We start from the raw sequence: 17,856 nt of genomic DNA, 5'->3' as shown, positions 1-17,856 counted from the left end.
GTTTTCAAGGACTGTCAACAGTGAAAAGATACCAAGTGACTCTGTGTGTTTGTGTGTGTGTGCACACTCACATGAGGCTGAGAACAGAGTTCATTTTTTGTTGTTGTTTTTTTAAATGAAAACCAAGACCAAGAGATGGTATTAATTTCTAAGCCAAAGAAAGAAAGAAGGTAAAGTAATTATAAATAATCATAACAGAGTAATTGCTGCCTTTCATTGAATGCACCCCATTAAGCTTTGAGTGAGCTAGAAACCTGTGTGTGCCTGTGTGTCTGTGGATGTCAGGGAGAGTTATGTATCTTGTGTCATGCGTTTTGCATGTTGCGATTCAACACTGTGAACAGGGTCCCACTGTTAGCTTGATGAGAAAATAGGAATCAGCCACCAATAACAAGTTATAATTAATACATGTCCTTTTCCCATTTATGGAGGGTCTTCACACACTTCTTTAGATTCTCACAGCATTCTTGAATTTAGTGATTCTGGTTTCTGCCGCACATTCTGTAGAAGAGGAAAATGAGATTTCAGTTCAGTTCAGTTCAGTTCAGTCGCTTAGTCATGTCCGACTCTGCGACTCCATGAATTGCAGCATGCCAGGCCCCCCTGTCCATCACCAACTCCCGGAGTTCACTCAGACTCACGTCCATCGAGTCAGTGATGCCATCCAGCCATCTCATCCTCTGTCATCCCCTTCTTTTCCTGCCCCCAATCCCTCCCAGCATCAGAGTCTTTTCCAATGAGTCAACTCTTCACATGAGGTGGCCGAAATACTGGAGTTTCAGCTTTAGCATCATTCCTTCCAAAGAAATCCCAGGGCTGATCTCCTTCAGAATGGACTGGTTGGATCTCTTTGCAGTCCAAGGGACTCTCAAGAGTCTTCTCCAACACCACAGTTCAAAAGCATCAATTCTTCAGTGCTCAGCCTTCTTCACAGTCCAACTCTCACACCCATATATGACCACTGGAAAAACCATAGCCTTGACTAGATGGACCTTTGTTGTCAAAGCAATGTCTCTGCTTTTGAATATGCTATCTAGGTTGGTCATAATTTTCCTTCCAAGGAGTAAGCGTCTTTTAATTTCATGGCTGCAGTCACCATCTGCAGTGATTTTGGAGCCCAGAAAAATAAAGTATGACACCATTTCCACTGTTTCCTCATCTATTTCCCATGAAGTGATGGGACTGATGGGATCATGGGATGCCATGATCTTCGTTTTCTGAATGTTGAGATTTAAGCCAACTTTTTCACTCTCCACTTTTACTTTCATCAAGAGGCTTTTTAGTTCCTTTTCACTTTCTGCCATAAGGGTGATGTCATCTGCATATCTGAGGTTATTGATATTTCTCCTGGCAATCTTGATTCCAGCTTGTGTTTCTTCCAGTCCAGCGTTTCTCATGATGTACTCTGCATAGAAGTTAAATAAGCAGCCTTGACAGACTCCTTTTCCTATTTGGAACCAGTCTGTTGTTCCATGTCCAGTTCTAACTGTTGCTTCCTGACCTGCATATGGATTTCTCAAGAGGCAGGTCAGGTGGTCTGGTATTCCTATCTCTTTCAAAACTTTCCACAGTTTATTGTGATCCACAGAGTCAAAGGCTTTGGCATAGTCAATAAAGCAGAAATAGATGTTTTTCTGGAACTCTCTTGCTTTTTCTATGATCCAGCAGATCTGGTTCCTCTGCCTTTTTTAAAACCAGCTTGAACATTAGGAAGTTCATGGTTCATGTATTGCTGAAGCCTGGCTTGGAGAATTTTGAGCATTACTTTACTAGCATGTGAGATGAGTGCAATTGTGCGGTAGTTTGAGCATTCTTTGATATTGCCTTTCTTTGGGATTGGAATGAAAACTGACCTTTTCCAGTCCTGTGGCCACTGCTGAGTTTTCCTAACTTGCTGGCATATTGAGTGAAGCACTTTCACAGCATCATCTTCCAGGATTTGAAATAGCTCCATTGGAATTCCATCACCTCCACTAACTTTGTTTGTAGTGATGCTTTCTAAGGCCCACTTGACTTCACATTCCAGGATGTCTGGCTCTAGGTCAGTGATCACACCATCATGATTATCTGGCTCGTGAAGATCTTTTTTTACAGTTCTTCTGTGTATTCTTGCCACCTCCTCTTAATATCTTCTGCTCTGTTGAGTCCATATCATTTCTGTCCTTTATTGTTCCCATCCTTGCATGAAATGTTCCCTTGGTATCTCTAATTTTCTTGAAGAGTTCTCTAGTCTTTCCCATCCTGTTGTTTTCCTCTATTTCTTTGCATTGATTGCTCAGGAAGACTTTCTTATCTCTTCTTGCTATTCTTTGGAACTCTGCATTGAGATGCTTATATCTTTTCTTTTCTCCTTTGCTTTTCACTTCTCTTCTTTTCACAGCTATTTGTAAGGCCTCCTCAGACAGCCATTTTGCTTTTTTGCATTTCTTTTCCATGGGGATAGTCTTGATCCCTGTCTCCTGTACAATGTCACAAACCTCATTGCATACCTCATCAAGCACTCTATCTATCAGATCTAGGCCCTTAAATTGATTTCTCACTTCCACTGTATAATCATAAGGAATTTGATTTAGGTCATACCTGAATGGTCTAGTGGTTTTCCCTACTTTCTTCAATTTAAGTCTGAATTTGGCAATAAGGAGTTCATGATCTGAGCCACAGTCAGCTCCTGGTCTTGTTTTTGTTGACTGTATAGAGCTTCTCCATCTTTGGCTGCAAAGAACATAATCAATCTGATTTCAGTGTTGACCATCTGGTGATGTCCATGTGTAGAGTCTTCTCTTGCGTTGTTGGGAAAGGGTGATTGCTATGACAGTGCATTTTCTTGGCAAAACTCTATTAGTCGTTGCCCTGCTTCATTCCGTATTCCAAAGTCAAATTTGCCTTTTACTCCAGGTGTTTCTTGACTTCCTACTTTTGCATTCCAGTCCCCCATAATGAAAAGGACATCTTTTTTGGGTGTTAGTTCTAAAAGGTCTTGTAGGTCTTCATAGAACCATTCAACTTCAGCTTCTTCAGCATTACTGGTTGGGGCATAGACTTGGATTACTGCACTTTGCTGGAGCAGCTGTGAAGAGACACCCCACGCCCAAGGTAAAAGAAACCCAAGTAAGACATTAGGTGTTGCAAGAGGGCATCAGAGGACAAACACACTGAAACTGTACTCACTGAAAACTAGTCAATCTAATTACACTAGAACCACAGCCTTGTCTAACTCAATGAAACTAAGCAATGCCTGTGGGGCAACCCAAGACAGGTGGATCATGGTGGAGAGATCTGACAAAATGTGGTCCACTGGAGAAGGGAATGGCAAACCACTTCAGTATTCTTGCCTTGAGAACCCCATGAACAGTATGAAAAGGCAAAATGATAGGATACTGAAAGAGAAACTCCCCAGGTCAGTAGGTGCCCAATATGCTATTGGAGATGAGTGGAGAAATAACTCCAGAAAGAATGATGGGATGGAGTCAAAGCAAAAACAATATCCAGCTGTGGATGTGACTGGTGATAGAAGCAAGGTCTGATGCTGTAAAGAGCAATATTGCATAGGATCCTGGAATGTCAGGTCCATGAATCAAGGCAAATTGGAAGTGGTCAAACAAGAGATGGCAAGAGTGAATGTCGACATTCTAGGAATCAGCGAACTCAAATGGACTGGAATGGGTGAATTTAACTCAGATGACCATTATATCTACTACTGTGGACAGGAATCCCTCAGAAGAAATGGAGTGGCCATCATGGTCAACAAAAGAGTCCAAAATGCAGTACTTGGATGCAATCTCAAAAACGACAGAATGATCTCTGGTCATTTCCAAATGAGACTTAGGGAGAGCAAAGGACTTGTTTATCATGGAGGAACTGGTCTGCTACTTGCTTTCTCCCCAGGTTTGTTAAAGTACAGGCAGAGAAGTGAGGGCTTCATCTGCAGAGAGGTACTGCTGTGCATCATAGGTTGATGCCTGAGGGGTTTAGTGGATAAACTTCTAACAAACTCTGTCTATGTTGGGATGGGCCAAGTGATAATTACAGAGATCAGACCTGGGATATCTTTGGAAGGTTGATGCTAAAGCTGAAACTCCAGTACTTTGGCTACCTCATGTGAAGAGTTGACTCATTGGAAAAGACTCTGATGCTGGGAGGGATTGGGGGCAGGAGGAGAAGGGGATGACAGAGGATGAGATGGCTGGATGGCATTACTGACTTGATGGACGTGAGTCTGGGTGAACTCCAGGAGTTGGTGATGGACAGGGAGGCCTGGTATGCTGCAATTCATGAGGTCGCAAAGAGTTGGACACGACTGAGCAACTGAACTGAACTGAACTGAAGTTTTCTAATATAATGCTGCATAACTTAGGCCTGATTTTTATCTTGTCATTTTGGGAATGTTCTTGTCATCTATTCTTTTTTTTCCCCCAGTACCCTGGGGAATACAGACTGACTTGTCTATTTACTCCTTAAATAATATTCAAAGGTAACTTTGGATTGTTTCCCAGATCCTCAAGTTACAACTTCATTTCCTTTTTAGCTTTGAGTTTTTCCTGCTTCTATAGACAAGCGTCTACTTAGTCCAGCTGATCTGCTAGGTGTCCCTTGAGCACACTGTTTCTTTCCTTTTGGTTTTTCCTATCCAGCCTGCTCTTTATACTCTCTTTCTTGAGCAGACCTTGTCTGTCACTCTGTCACTTGCCTTAAGTATCACTGTGAAGACATGAGCCAGGTGTTATCCCTTCTCTGAAAGTGGAATGCTGAGGCTGAGATCAGCAAAATGTTCAGTTTAAGACACACTCATTTCTTGATAAAATAAGTTCTGTGCCTTCACCATGGGCCACCGGCTCTCACACCTGTACCTCTAGCACAGACGTTCACACTTGCATGTTCAGCTGCACCATGACATCACCAACAGGTCATCTCAGCTTGTCCACAAGCAAAGTCTCCTAAACCTGCATCCACCATCTTCCCCAACTCAGTAAATGGAGAACCTGCCCTTCCCCTTCCTCATGTACCAGACACCACAGTCCTCTTCTCTTATACCCACACCCATCCCTTCAGCAGGTCTTATCAGTTCCACCTTTAACATGTGTCTGGAGTGTGACCCCTCTCTCCATTACTGCTGCTCTCACTCTGGTCCTGACCATGGTCATCTCTCGCCTAGATTATTTCAGTAGCCTTCTCACTTGTATCCACCCTCACCCATCCCCCCTGACTGTTTTCCATAAAGCACAGGTGTGACTCCTTAAAAACTTCAGACCAGACCTGTCACCCACCTCCACCTTTTATTGAAGTGACCCCAGGATCCTCCTGCTCTGTCTCTGCTCACACCCACCTCATTCTTAATCAATTCCTGCTCTCCTGGCCTCCTTGCTTGTCCTGAACACCTTAGGCATCTGCCCTGTGGCCCCTGCACTCTCCCCTCCCTCTGTGAGGAGCAGCCTCTCCAGGTCTGCCTGAGCTCCCCTCCAGATCTGCTCACACCCCCTCTCAACGGAGCCTGCCCCCCACAGTGTGGACTCTCTTCCCTCCTTCACTCTCCATCCCCCTGAGCAGCTTCCTTTTCCTTCTTGTCCTCAGTACTTGTGCTCAGGTTAATTTTCCATACTATCCATCTTCCATCATGGAAAGAAACCCTAGGCGCTTTGTTTCCTCAAAACTCAATTCAAAAAAAAAAACAACTGAATTCACTGTGCCCACAGCAATGCCTGTCATACAGTAAGTCCTCAATAAATCTTTGTTAAAATGGTCCAGTGCATAGCTGCTGTGAAAAATGACAGAATGAAAACAAATAAAACACAGAGGTTTTGTTTAATATTCTTGGTTACAGTTTAGTCACTATGATATATACCCACTGCTGTGACTTCCCAGGTGACTCGGTGATAAAGAATTCTCCTGCCAGTGCTGGAGATGCAAGAGACATGGATTCAGCCCCTGGGTTGGAAAGATCTCCTGGAGAAGGAAATGGCAACCCACTCTAGTGGTCTTGCCCAGAAAATCCCATGGACAGAGGAGCCTGACTGGTTACAGTCCATGGGGCAGAAAAGAGTCAGATATGACTTAGCAACTGAGCATGAATGTATGTTGATTAAATACTTGTATGGAGAACTAATGCTAAAAGTTTAAGACGGTAGTAGAACACATTTTAAATCTTTTACTTTTACCCTTTTTCTATCTCCATATAGGATTTACAGTCTTTTGAGGATAGAGATCTAACTGAGATAGGAGACAGAGGAACCACACTGAGTGGAGGGCAGAAAGCCCGGATCAACCTTGCAAGGTAAATGGGGCTTAAGTTGCCATCCTGCCCCTCCTTCTCCGTGGTTCCTAGTGAATGTAAGCACACAGATCCCGCTCACCATGTGGGCCTGTGTAAAGCTGGGTCTTAGTCCTTTCCCTGGGCTCCTAGAATGAACCTGGAGTTGTTGGACGCCATCATGATTCAGAGATGAGACCCAGGGAGTATGAAGTGTCCTCTCCTGACATCTCTCTATGTTTTCTAGAGCCGTGTATCAGGACGCAGACATCTACCTCCTGGATGATCCGCTCAGTGCAGTGGATGCAGAAGTCAGCAGACACTTGTTTGAACAGTGAGTTTGCTCCTGTTTTCTGTCATTTCTTCTTTCCAAGAACCCCATAGAGATCAGGGAAGAGAGCTCAGAAAAGACTTGGTGCTTCAGGAGACTCAGCTCACTCTGCCCTGGTGTTCCTTTCTCCCCTTCCTTCCTGCCACAGAAGATCCATCATAGAGAAATCTTGTATCATGATGAAGTTAGGACAGGAACATACAGAAGGTGCTTCTAGTGTATGGAAGACAGTGGGTCTGTGCTTTAGGGAGTGAGGGATATATGGGAGATTTACCCCTGTGACCTGCAGTTGATAACAGACACTGTGGATGGACCCAGACCCCAGGAAGAAGAAAGATGATGTACACTTTTTAAATCAGAGAGTAGGACTTGGTAACCTGGTACTTGACTGCTGGTTCTTTTCCTCCATTATTTGTTAAAGGCACATTAGAAGCGAACTTTTCGGTACTAACATAGGGCTTCCATGGAAAGACCTTGTTGGTTTATGCTTACTATTCTCAGTTTGGAAATAAAACCTTTATTAAGTCTAGTAATAAAATCTTAATAGAATTTGAGGATGATTTATTCCACACCTGAATATTATTTCAATCATTTCACATTGCTTCATGGATGCTTACTAGAATTAATATTCAGATCCACAATGTGGGGTCAACTTGAATTTAAAAAAGGTGTCTATAATCTGGCTTGAGTCTTAACTCTCATTCCTGTTTCTGGAATTTAGAACTTGTTGTCAGTGGCTCTTGGCTGGCCACACAGTGATTAATGTAAAACAACTCTGATGCTTTTCTATGTAAAATGTGTCCTTAACACACACTGACTAAGCCCTCTTATGGAGTCTAGACTGGCTTTTTTGAAAGCTTTGTGAGCTTGTTTTTTTGAAAGCTTTGTGAGCTTGTTTTTTTTCCTAAAACATCCTCAACATCTCCCCCATGGTTAGTTCCCTTGCTGTTGTTCACCTCATTAAAGCCAATAAGCCTTCCAGCTGCACTTATCAATGTCCTGCTGTGTATACTGAGATTGCTGCCCTTTACAGATGCCCTGCACAAAACCTCTTAGTTTACAAGAAGGGCAGTCAGCCAGGAGACAGGAAAGACCCCCACTATGTAGAATAAGGGAGACTAGGATGCCCAGCTCTCATTCCTGCCTCTGAGTAACCTGTCTCTATGTGGAGCTTGTTAAGAGGGATGCCTGGGAAAAGGTCAGCAGAGTCAAAGTTTAGAGGGTTTTGCTGCAGGATAAGAAATGCTAAATGAAAGCAGAAGTGGCAGGTGTAGGCTTTCAGTGAAATTGAAAAGATTCCTGTGCCCTGGGCTGGGCGGGAAGTGCCCTGGGGGCCTGCAGGCTGGGCAGGTGTGTGGAGGCTGAGAAGAGTATCCAGTTCTTTTGCTGAAGGAAGAGTAGAAACACAGGTGTGGAGGGAGGAGGAAGCAGGGCTGTGAGGAGAACAGCAGACACGTCCTTGCCTTAGGGGGTGCGTTGTTTGCCAGAGAGAAGCAGTTTGGAAATTCTCACTCTCAGGTCCTGTGTTAGTTTGCTGGGATTGTGTTCATCCAGGCTGCTCTCACAGGATACCAGACCCTAAGCGCCTTAGAAGTAACAGTTTATTTATCTCCGTTCTGGAGGCTGGGAAAGTCCAAGTTCAGGGTGCTGACAGATTTAGCGTCTGGTGAGGGCACGATTCCTGTGTCCTCATGTGGGGAAAGGGTGAGGGAGTTGTGTAGTCCCTTTTATATGGACACTAATCCCATTCATGCAGGCTCCACCCTCATGACCTGGTCACCTCCCAACTGTCCTATTTCCAGGACCTTCACAGTGGGGATTAGGTTTCAGCAAATGAGTATTAAGGACGCAAATGCCTAGTCTGTAGCAGGCTGTCATGGATGGAGTGTGGGAGGGTTTAAACAATGGGAATTAATTTTCTCACAGTTCTTGAGGCTGGATGCTCAGGCTTAAGGTGTTGTGGGCAGGTTCAGTTTCTTCTGAGACCTCTGTCCTCGACTCCTGATGGAATCCTCCTTGCCGTGTCCTCATATGGTCTTTCCTCTGTTCATCTGTATCCTCGAGTCTCTGTGCTTATGTCTTAGATTCCTCTTTCTAAGGTCAGAGTGCATCAGGCCCAACCTAATTAAGGGTAACTTAATTACTTCTTTAAAGTCTGTCACCAAATTCTAAAGTATTAATGACTGCCTTACTGATGGCTAACATGTTATGTTAATGTGTTTAATTCTGGGGCAACATGATTGACGTACAGCAGGTCCAGAATAGCAAAGTGAAGAGACTTCAACAGAGTCAGCGGTTGTTACAGGGAAATGTGTGAGGAACTCTGAGCTCTGGACACAAGGAGCTGGGATTCCACATCCACTGTGGGGGTTTGGCTTCCACCAAAGTCTGTGTGTAGCTTGTGCTTAGTGTTGGGGTGATGAAAGAGCTCTGCAGATGGATGATGGTAACGACTACACAACCATGTGGATGTACTTAAGACCATTGAACCATATACCTAAAAATGGTAAACTCCATGTTATATTTTACCACAATAAAAAAAGTGCAAAGTGGCATTGATTGTTTCAGAACACAAGAGAGCAAGGCAACTGCCATGTGGCAGGGCCTCCAGCTCTCTGATCTTGACCTCCCTTTCCTACCCTCTCCTTATCATGACTTGGTGAATTTCCCTTGGAGAAGTGCCTAATGGCTTGTCATGAGTTCAGTGACAGGTGTTAGTGCTATGACAAGGATTCCTCACCCCTACCCTCCTGGCATCATGAGGATTTTCCTAGAGATTTGGATAAAAAAGCATTATTTGGGAAAAATTCAAGGTCATCAACTGATAACTTCATTGTAATGATTTGTATTACTTCAATCACAATGGAATGTTACCATGTAAAATGGAAGAAACCATTTTACAACATTTGAGTTGGTCTGTCTTGAACATGGGCTTCCTGGTGTTCAGCATTAAATAATCTGCCAGGATACTCAGGTTCTACCCCTTGGTCGGGGTCGGGAAGATCCTGGAGGAAGGTGTGCCAATCCATCCAATATTCTTGCCTGGAGAATCTCATGGATAGAGGAGTCTAGTGGGCTACAGTCCATGCAGTTGCAAAGTCTGACATGACTGAAGCGACTAAGCATACACACTACCTTGGACAGAGCAACCCACTAGATTTGATTAAAATCCACTTTAAGGGACTTTTGGCAGGTACTTTTATATTAAGGAGAAGAAATTTCACTTTTAAAAGCTTTAGTACTAAGTCTGAAGAGAGATTTACTCAGTCAGAGGTCTTAGGTACAAATATTGAACTCAGACATGTCAAAAGAAATAAATGAAATTTTTTGGACATAATGAGGTGTATGTGTTAACATCCTGGTCCCTTGCTTCTGATTATAGATCCAGTGTCTAGAGTGTCCTCTTGTGAGTTTTGGATTGACATGTACACACTATTATATTTAAAATACATATTCAACAAGGACCTACTGTATTCTCTAAAGCAGGGAACACTGCTCAATACTCTACAATAACATAAATGGGGAAAGTATTTGAAAAAGAATAGATACATGTGTAGGTATAACTGAATCACTTTGCTGTACACCTGAAGCTAACACATTGTTAATCAACTATACTCTAGTATAAAATACAATTAAAAAAATACAAAGAAAAAAAGCCCAAAGTATCCTTTTGGGACTTTTCTTCCTGAGTCCAAAGCATATGACCGCTTGTGGTTAGGGAGGAGTGGAGAAGGAAGCTGACATTTACTGAGTGGATTGGTGGTTTGATTTCTCAGAATGTGTGGATGAGTTGTCACTGACCTTGTTCTGAGATGAAGAAACAGGTTTAGTCACTTGGCCAACGTCATCACGCTTGTGAGAGGGACTGAGCTGCAGTCTGCTGCCTCCAGACTCTCCACATGACTCACTCAGCAGGCTGAGCTCTGGTCCATGTTCCTGAGATTTGCTCTGTGAGGAGCTTAGGCTCCCAAAATACCTGCGTGGAACCCCATCTATGATCACTGGGGCCCCAGACCTAGCTACTCGCTTCCCTGGAGGAGTTGTAAACCCTGTGAGATGAGACTGGGGCTGAGTTCCTAGGGGTCTGCTTTTAAAATGGAGGAGCAGATTGAGGGGTTAACAAGGTTGGGCTTCACTGGTGGCTTAGATGGTACAGAATTTGCCTGCAGTGCGGGAGACCTGGGTTAAATCCCCTGAAGTAGGAAATGGCAACCCACTCCAGTATTCTTACCCGGAGACTTCCATGGACAGAGGAAGTTGGCAAGCTATAGTCCATGAGGTCATAGAGAGTCAGTCACGACCGAGTGACTAACACTTTCACTTTGAAGTGAAAGTGAGGAAAGTGAGGGGGATTGTTGGGCTGCATCCTGCTGGCCTGCTAGGCCTGTGCTTGCCCAGCTAGACTGAAGAAAGAGTGAGGAGTCAACACCACAGACACAACTGGTTTAATGACTAGGGTGAGCTTCCATGTCTGAAGCAAGGACCTAACCAGCACCCCACTGTGTGCAGTGGGGAGCAGGGCAGGACATAGCAGCAGTCTGTGCTCCTAGTGGGGACATAGTTGGGGAGGGAAGATTACTAGTTACAGGGGAATTGACATTAGATTGGCTCTTCTGTTACCATGGAAACCAGCAGAGGGCCATGTTCTTCCCTCCCCTTTAATAAGAATAGTAGAGGGTTCTGATCTAAAGCTAGAATAATCATTAGCTAGGCTCTGGGGCAAGTGTGTAGAAAGGTAAGTCATGTGAGTAGGTGTAGGTGAAGCAGGCACTAGGTCAAGCAGGAGATGTAAAGAAAGCAAGAGAGCAGCCATCTTGGGTAGCCTGTTCATACACATGTCTTGGCTATAGAGAATTGGTGTGTCTTCTGAGCTGTTGGATGATTCCCACTGTGATTTGGATTCTATTCTTTCATTTTTATGTTTGGAGGGTGTCCAGTCCTAATGAAAAAAATATTTCCTTCCTGTGTGGGACTGGGATGTTACAAAGACTGATGGAGGCAACGTTAGATTTCTTTTTTTATCTGATACTATTTGAGAAGTTTCTAGAAAATGTACTCTGGCAAAGGTTACCAAAAACCTGTCAGTTTTTTTGTTGTTAATGTATGTCATCTATCATAAATAATCACCTTGAAAACTATCTAAGAAAAATGTACACATTTTATACGACATGAGTCTTTCTCTAATTCCTATATAGTAATAAGATAGTGTTTTAGTTCAGTCAAGATTTGGAATATCAGTGTTAATTGTTTTCCATTATGAAACATGTAAATAATTGTTAAGCTGAGTTTTTTTAAGAAAAAAGTAATTTAGCTATTGGTGCCTATTTTACTGGAATACTTTTTAGAATTTTTTAGCAGAGCAAGATTCAAGTTTGCCGCTAATGAATTTCAGGATCTTGTGAGAATCATTGACTTGTATTAGTTTGGTGCAAATGTACTTTTGGTTTCAGACCATGAACTTGAAATCATTATAACTCAGCTCAAACACATCTTTGTTAATCAAAATTAGGGGCCACTACAATCAACATCTTTGCAGCCAAAGATGGAGAAGCTCTATACAGTCAGCAAAAACAAGGCTGGGATCTTACTGTGGATCAGATCATGAACTCCGTATTGCCAAATTCAGACTTAAATTGAAGAAAGTATGGAAAACCATTAAACCATTCAGGTGTGACCTAAATCAAATTCCTTATGATTATACAGTAGAATTGGCAAATAGATTCAATGAATTAGATATGATAGAGTGCCTGAAGAACTATGGACAAAGGCTTGTAACATTGTACAGGAGGTGGTGATCAAAACCATCCCCCAAAAAAAGAAATGCAAAAAGACAAAATGATTGTCTGAGGCAGCCTTACAAATAGCTGAGAAAAGAAGTGAAGTGAAAGGCAAAGGAGAAAAGGAAAGATACACCAATATGAATGCAGAGTTCCAAAGAATAGCACGGAGAGATAAGAAAGCCTTCCTCAGTGATCAGTGCAAAGAAATAGAGGAAAACAATAGAATGGGAAAGACTAGAGATCTCCTCAAGAAACTTAGAGATACCAAAGGAACATTTCATGCAAAGATGGGCACAATAAAGGACAGAAACGGTGTGGACCTAACAGAAGCAGAATATATTAAGAAAAGGTGGCAAGAATACACAGAAGAACTTTGCAAAAAAGATCTTAATGACCCAGATAGCCATAGTGGTGTAATCACTCACCTAGAACCAGACATCCTGGAGTGCGAAGTCAAATGCACCTTAGGAAGCATCACCAAAAACAAAGGTAGTGGAGGTGATGGAATTACAGTTGAGTTATTTCAAATCCTAAAAGATGATGCTGTTAAAGGACTGCACTCAATATGCCAGCAAATTTGGAAAACTCAGCAGGGGCCACAGAACTGGAAAAGGTCAGTTTTCATTCCAATCTCAAAGAAGGACAATGCCAAGGAATGTTCAAACTATCACACAATTGTACTCATTTCACACAGTACCAAAGTAATGTTCAAAATTCTCCAAGCTAGACTTCAACAGTACGTGAACCGAGAACTTCCAGATATTCAAGCTGGATTTAGAAAAGGCAGAGGAAACAGAGTTCAAATTGCCAACATCTGTTGGATCACAAAAATAGCAAAAGAATTCTAGAAAAGCATCTACTTCTGCTTCACTGAATACACTAAAGCCTTTGACAGTGTGGATCACAATAAACTGTGGAAAATTCTTCAAGAGATGGAAATACCAGACCACCTGATCTGCCTCCTCAGAAATCTGCATGCAGGTCAGGAAGCAACAGTTACAATAGGATGTGGAATAGTGGACAGGTTCAAAATTGGGAAAAGAGTACATCAAGGCTGTATATTGTCATCCTGCTTATTTAACTTATATGCAGTGTACATCATGTGAAATGCCAGGCTGGATGAAGCAAAAGCTAGAATCAAGATTTCCAGGAGAAATATCAACAACCTCAGATATACAGATGACATCATCCTAATGGTAGAAAGTGAAGAGGAACTAAAGAGCCTCTTGATGAAGGTGAAAGAGGAGAGAGAAAAAAATGGCTTAAAACTCAACATTCGAAAACCTAAGATCATGACATCTGGTACCATCACTTCATGGTAAATAGATAGCAAAACAGTGGAAACAGTTACAGACTTCATTTTCTTGGGCTCCAAAATCACTGTGGATGATGACTGCAGCTATGCAAATAAAAAACATTTTCTACTTGGAATAAAAGCTATGATGAACCTAGACAGCATATTAAAAACCAGTGATATCACTTTGCCAATAATGGTTTGTATCGTCAAAGCTATGGTTTTTCCAGTAGTCATGTATGGATGTGAAATTCAGACCATAAAGAAAGTTGAGTGCCAAAGAATTGATGCTTTTGAACTGTGGTGTTGGAGAAGACTCTTGTGAGTCAAATCAGTCAATCCTAAGGGAAATCAGTCCTGAATATTCATTGGAAGGACTGATGCTCCAATTCTTTGACAACCTGATATGAAGAGATGACTCATTAGAAAAGATTCTGATGCTGGGAAAGATTGAAGGGAAGAGGAAAATGGGATGACAGAGGACGAGATGGTTAGATGGCATCACCAACTCAGTGGACATGCGTTTGAGCAAGCTCCGGGAGATGGTGAAGGTCAGGGAAGCCTGGCGTGCTTCAGTCCAAAGGGGCACAAAGAGTCAGTCACAACTGAACACCTGAACAGCAGCAACAACAAAACACTCAACACATTTTTGCCAATGAGAAATATGTTTGTTTATTCTTGTAGCATAAAAATCTGTGCTTTAGGATTTGATGAACTCTTGGAATGCATTGTCTGCTTCCTACCAGTTGTGGAAGCACTTTCCCTGCAAAAAGTTGTCAAGATGCTTGAAGAAGTGGTAGTCAGTTGGTGAGGGGTCATCTGCATATAGCAGATGAAGCAAAACTTCATAGACCAATTTGTTCAACTTTGAAGTGTTGGTAATGTGATGCGCAGTTGAGCATTGTCATGGAGAAGAACTGGGCCCTTTCTGTTGATCAGTACTGCAGACATTACTGTTTTCAGTGCGTCTCATCGATTTACTGAGTGTATTTCTCAGATGTAATGGTTTCACTGGGATTCAGAAAATTGTAGTATATCAGACAGGCAGCAGACCACCAAACAGTGATCACAATTTTTCTGATTCAAAATTGGCTTTGGGAAGTGCTTTGGAGCTCCTAGTTCAACCACTGAGCTGGTCATCACCAGTTATATACAATCCACATTTTGTCGCACATCCCAGTTTGACTGAGAAATGGTTCATTGCTATTGCATAGAATAAGAGAAGATGACACTTCAGAACAATATTTTTGATCAGCTCATGAGGTACCTACTTCTTGAGCTTTTTCACCTTTCCCAGTTTGCTTCAAATGCCAAACAACTGTGGTATGGTTGATGTTGAGTTCTTCCCTAACTTCTTGTGTAGTTGTAAGAGGGTTAGCTTTGATGATTGCTCTCAGTTGGTGGTTGTCAATTTCTGTGGCCAGCCTCTATGCTCCTAAACTTCAAGGCTCTCATCTCCTTTGCAAAACTTCTTGACCACTACTGTGCTGTACATTCTTTAGCAGTTCCTAGGTCTAATGGGTTGTTGATATTGTGAGTTGTCTCCACTGCTTTGCAACCCATTTTGAACTCAAATAAGAAACTCGCTTGGATTTGCTTTTTGTCTAACATCATTTCCATAGTTTAAAGAAGTATAAAATAAATAGCAAGTAATAAGTCATTATCAAAGAAACATAAAGTGAGAAATAAGCATTAAAATGATGTTTAACATAACTATATTTATTTAGAATGTATTCTGATATCAAATGACAAATTTCAACAATGCAAAAACTGAAGTTAGTTTTGCATCAACTTAAATATTTGTGTTTAATTTGTTTTATTTGGTATTTACAGATTTTTGAGGGCTGTCTTGTCTTTGTCTCATGTTTTCAATTTACGAATTTTCAGTTGTGAGCACCCCGATTAATGTGTTTTGTTCATACTGTACCTTTTACATTTGTAGGTGTATTTGTCAACTCTTGAGTGAGAAGATCACAATTCTAGTGACGCATCACTTGCAATACCTAGAAGATGCAACTCAGATTCTGATACTGAAAGATGTAAGTAATTTCTAGAAGTCTGTGGAGCTTGCTCACACTCAGATGTATTGAAGGCCAGATCCTCCAAGCAGATCACTCTCCTTGGATATGTGATAAACACCCTCTTCTCCCTCAGTTATATCCCCTTCTTCTGAGAACTGGTGATATTCATATCTTTGAGGATGAATAAAAAGACCTGTAGAAATGTCACTCTAAGCCACATAAAGCCTAAAGTATATTAAAGTGCTACTGAAGAATCACTGAATTATCACTTCTAGTGAAACTTTTTTTAAAGATAATGATGCTATTTTATTTAGAACATTTATTTCCTCTTCCACAAATTTGGCTCAGAAGGTAAAGTGTCTGTCTACCATGCAGGAGACCCAGGTTTGATCCTTGGGTTGGGAACATCCCCTGGAGAAGGAAATGGCAATCTACTCCAGTACTATTGCCTTGAAAATCCCATGGACAGAGGAGCCTGGTAAGCTACAGTCCAAGGGGTTGCAAAGAGTCGGACACGACTGAGTGACTTCACTTTCACTTTCCACAAATTAAGTCAAAGTATATTAGTATTTGGAAATTAGAAATACTAAGACCTGTTTGTACACATGTGATGTCATGTGCAGTTTGCCTGAAGATCATCTTCCATTAGCACTAGAAGCGAGGTTGTGTGCTGAGCACCCTGGTCAGAGATGCCCACTCTGCTGGTGTTGCCCGTTGCTGGTATTCCTGCCTAGGTCTCTATGTGCCTGAAACGTGTGGGAGCCTGTGCAGCAGGAGGACAAGGCCTTGCTTTTATGGGGCTCCTGTTCTTAAGGGGAAGATGTGACATCCTGGCTACCTCCCTAAGGATCTGGTGCCTCATGGGCTCTGAGTGACATGAAGGTGGGAGCCATGGAGTCACCTGGGGAAGCGGATCTGAGGCAAGGGGTCCTAAGGAAGGAGCTGACCTGGCAGTTTGGAGGAATGGCAGGAAGACCAGCATGTCTGAGGAGAGTGAGCAGGGGGACAGGAGGGAGCTGGTTTCCAAGCAGTGGGCAGCAGGCCTGGAAGTGGAATTAAAGCCGTTGGATGGTCCAGAGCAGAGGATGGAGGTGGTCTGATGTGGGATTTAAAAGATTCTTTCCATGTTTGCTGGGGGAGCAACAGCAGAAGCAATTTGAAATCTTAGTAATGTTGGGAAGGCAGAAATACAGGCTCAGGCTAGGATGTCAGTTTCTAGAGCTACTGTAACAAAGCACCACAAACGGGGTGACTTAATACAATAGAAGTTTATTGTCTCCCTGTTCTAGAGGCTATGGGTCCCAAATCCAGGTGTGGCAGGAGTGTGTTCCCCCTGAAGGCTCCAGGGGACAACCCTTCATTCCAGCCTCTGGCATTCGCCAGCCTTCCTTGTGTTCCTTGGCTTCCAGCAGCAGCATTGTGGTCTCTGTCTCTCTTGTCACATGGCCATTGTCCCCATGTCAGTCTGGGTCTCTTCTCTTCTCATAAGAATGTCAGTCACATTGAATTTAGGGTTGCTCTGCTCCAGTGTTACCTCATCTTAACTTCATCACATCTACACAGACTGTTTCCATTAAATAATGTCATGTTCATCTGTTGGGGCCGGCGTGAGGCACTCCACCCATGGCAAAGGTCATGAGGAAGGAGGCGCGACATACGCAAAGGCGGGATCGAGCCTCAGGAGTCCCCCTGGAAATCCTCGAGCATCTACCCCCATAACCAGAGTCTGCCTACTTTGCTACCTTGTGCTCTAACCTACACCTCTGACTTTATGGAGGCTGTCCCCCACCACCTCTTTTGGAGAAGGAGTTAACTTAGAGCTCCAGTTAATAATAATTCCTGGGTGTAATAGGAGTGTTTCAACCTACAAACTCCTCTGAAGGTTCTCTAGCCTGCCTGACAGGCTCGCCTGGCCACATGTGATTGCTCACAGCCTCCCAACTATGAGAGGCACGAGATGCTTTAAACCTTCTAAAAACAGGTTCCTTAGAAAAGTTAGAAAACTATTAGTATAAGTATAATGGGCTGATTAGAAATTGTATTGGTGAAGGGTTTTTCATTTGTTGAGCCAATGTTTGTTGCTAAGACTCCACATCCCCTGCTCTTACACACATTAATGAATATATAGAAGAAATAAGTACTAACCTTTGATATAAATCACAATAGACCTTAGGCTAAGTAAATTC

At 42.6% G+C, this 17,856-nt stretch overlaps 1 protein-coding gene across 1 annotated transcript in view; it reads left to right on the top strand.

Moving 5' to 3' along the window:
* Positions 1 to 17,856, top strand: part of LOC100337076 (ATP-binding cassette sub-family C member 4) — a 166,644-nt gene that overhangs the window by 58,549 nt on the left and 90,239 nt on the right. Inside the window, exons 12-14 of the mRNA XM_025000154.2 lie at positions 6,174 to 6,268; positions 6,492 to 6,578; positions 15,592 to 15,688. Coding sequence (XP_024855922.1) covers positions 6,174 to 6,268; positions 6,492 to 6,578; positions 15,592 to 15,688 — 279 coding nt within the window. The remainder of the gene's footprint in view (positions 1 to 6,173; positions 6,269 to 6,491; positions 6,579 to 15,591; positions 15,689 to 17,856) is intronic.

Source organism: Bos taurus, chromosome 12 (assembly GCF_002263795.3).
Source record: "Bos taurus isolate L1 Dominette 01449 registration number 42190680 breed Hereford chromosome 12, ARS-UCD2.0, whole genome shotgun sequence".
Taxonomy (NCBI): domain Eukaryota; kingdom Metazoa; phylum Chordata; class Mammalia; order Artiodactyla; family Bovidae; genus Bos; species Bos taurus.
The sequence above is the reverse complement of the archived record's forward strand: the minus strand, read 5'-3'. Positions and strand labels throughout refer to the sequence as shown.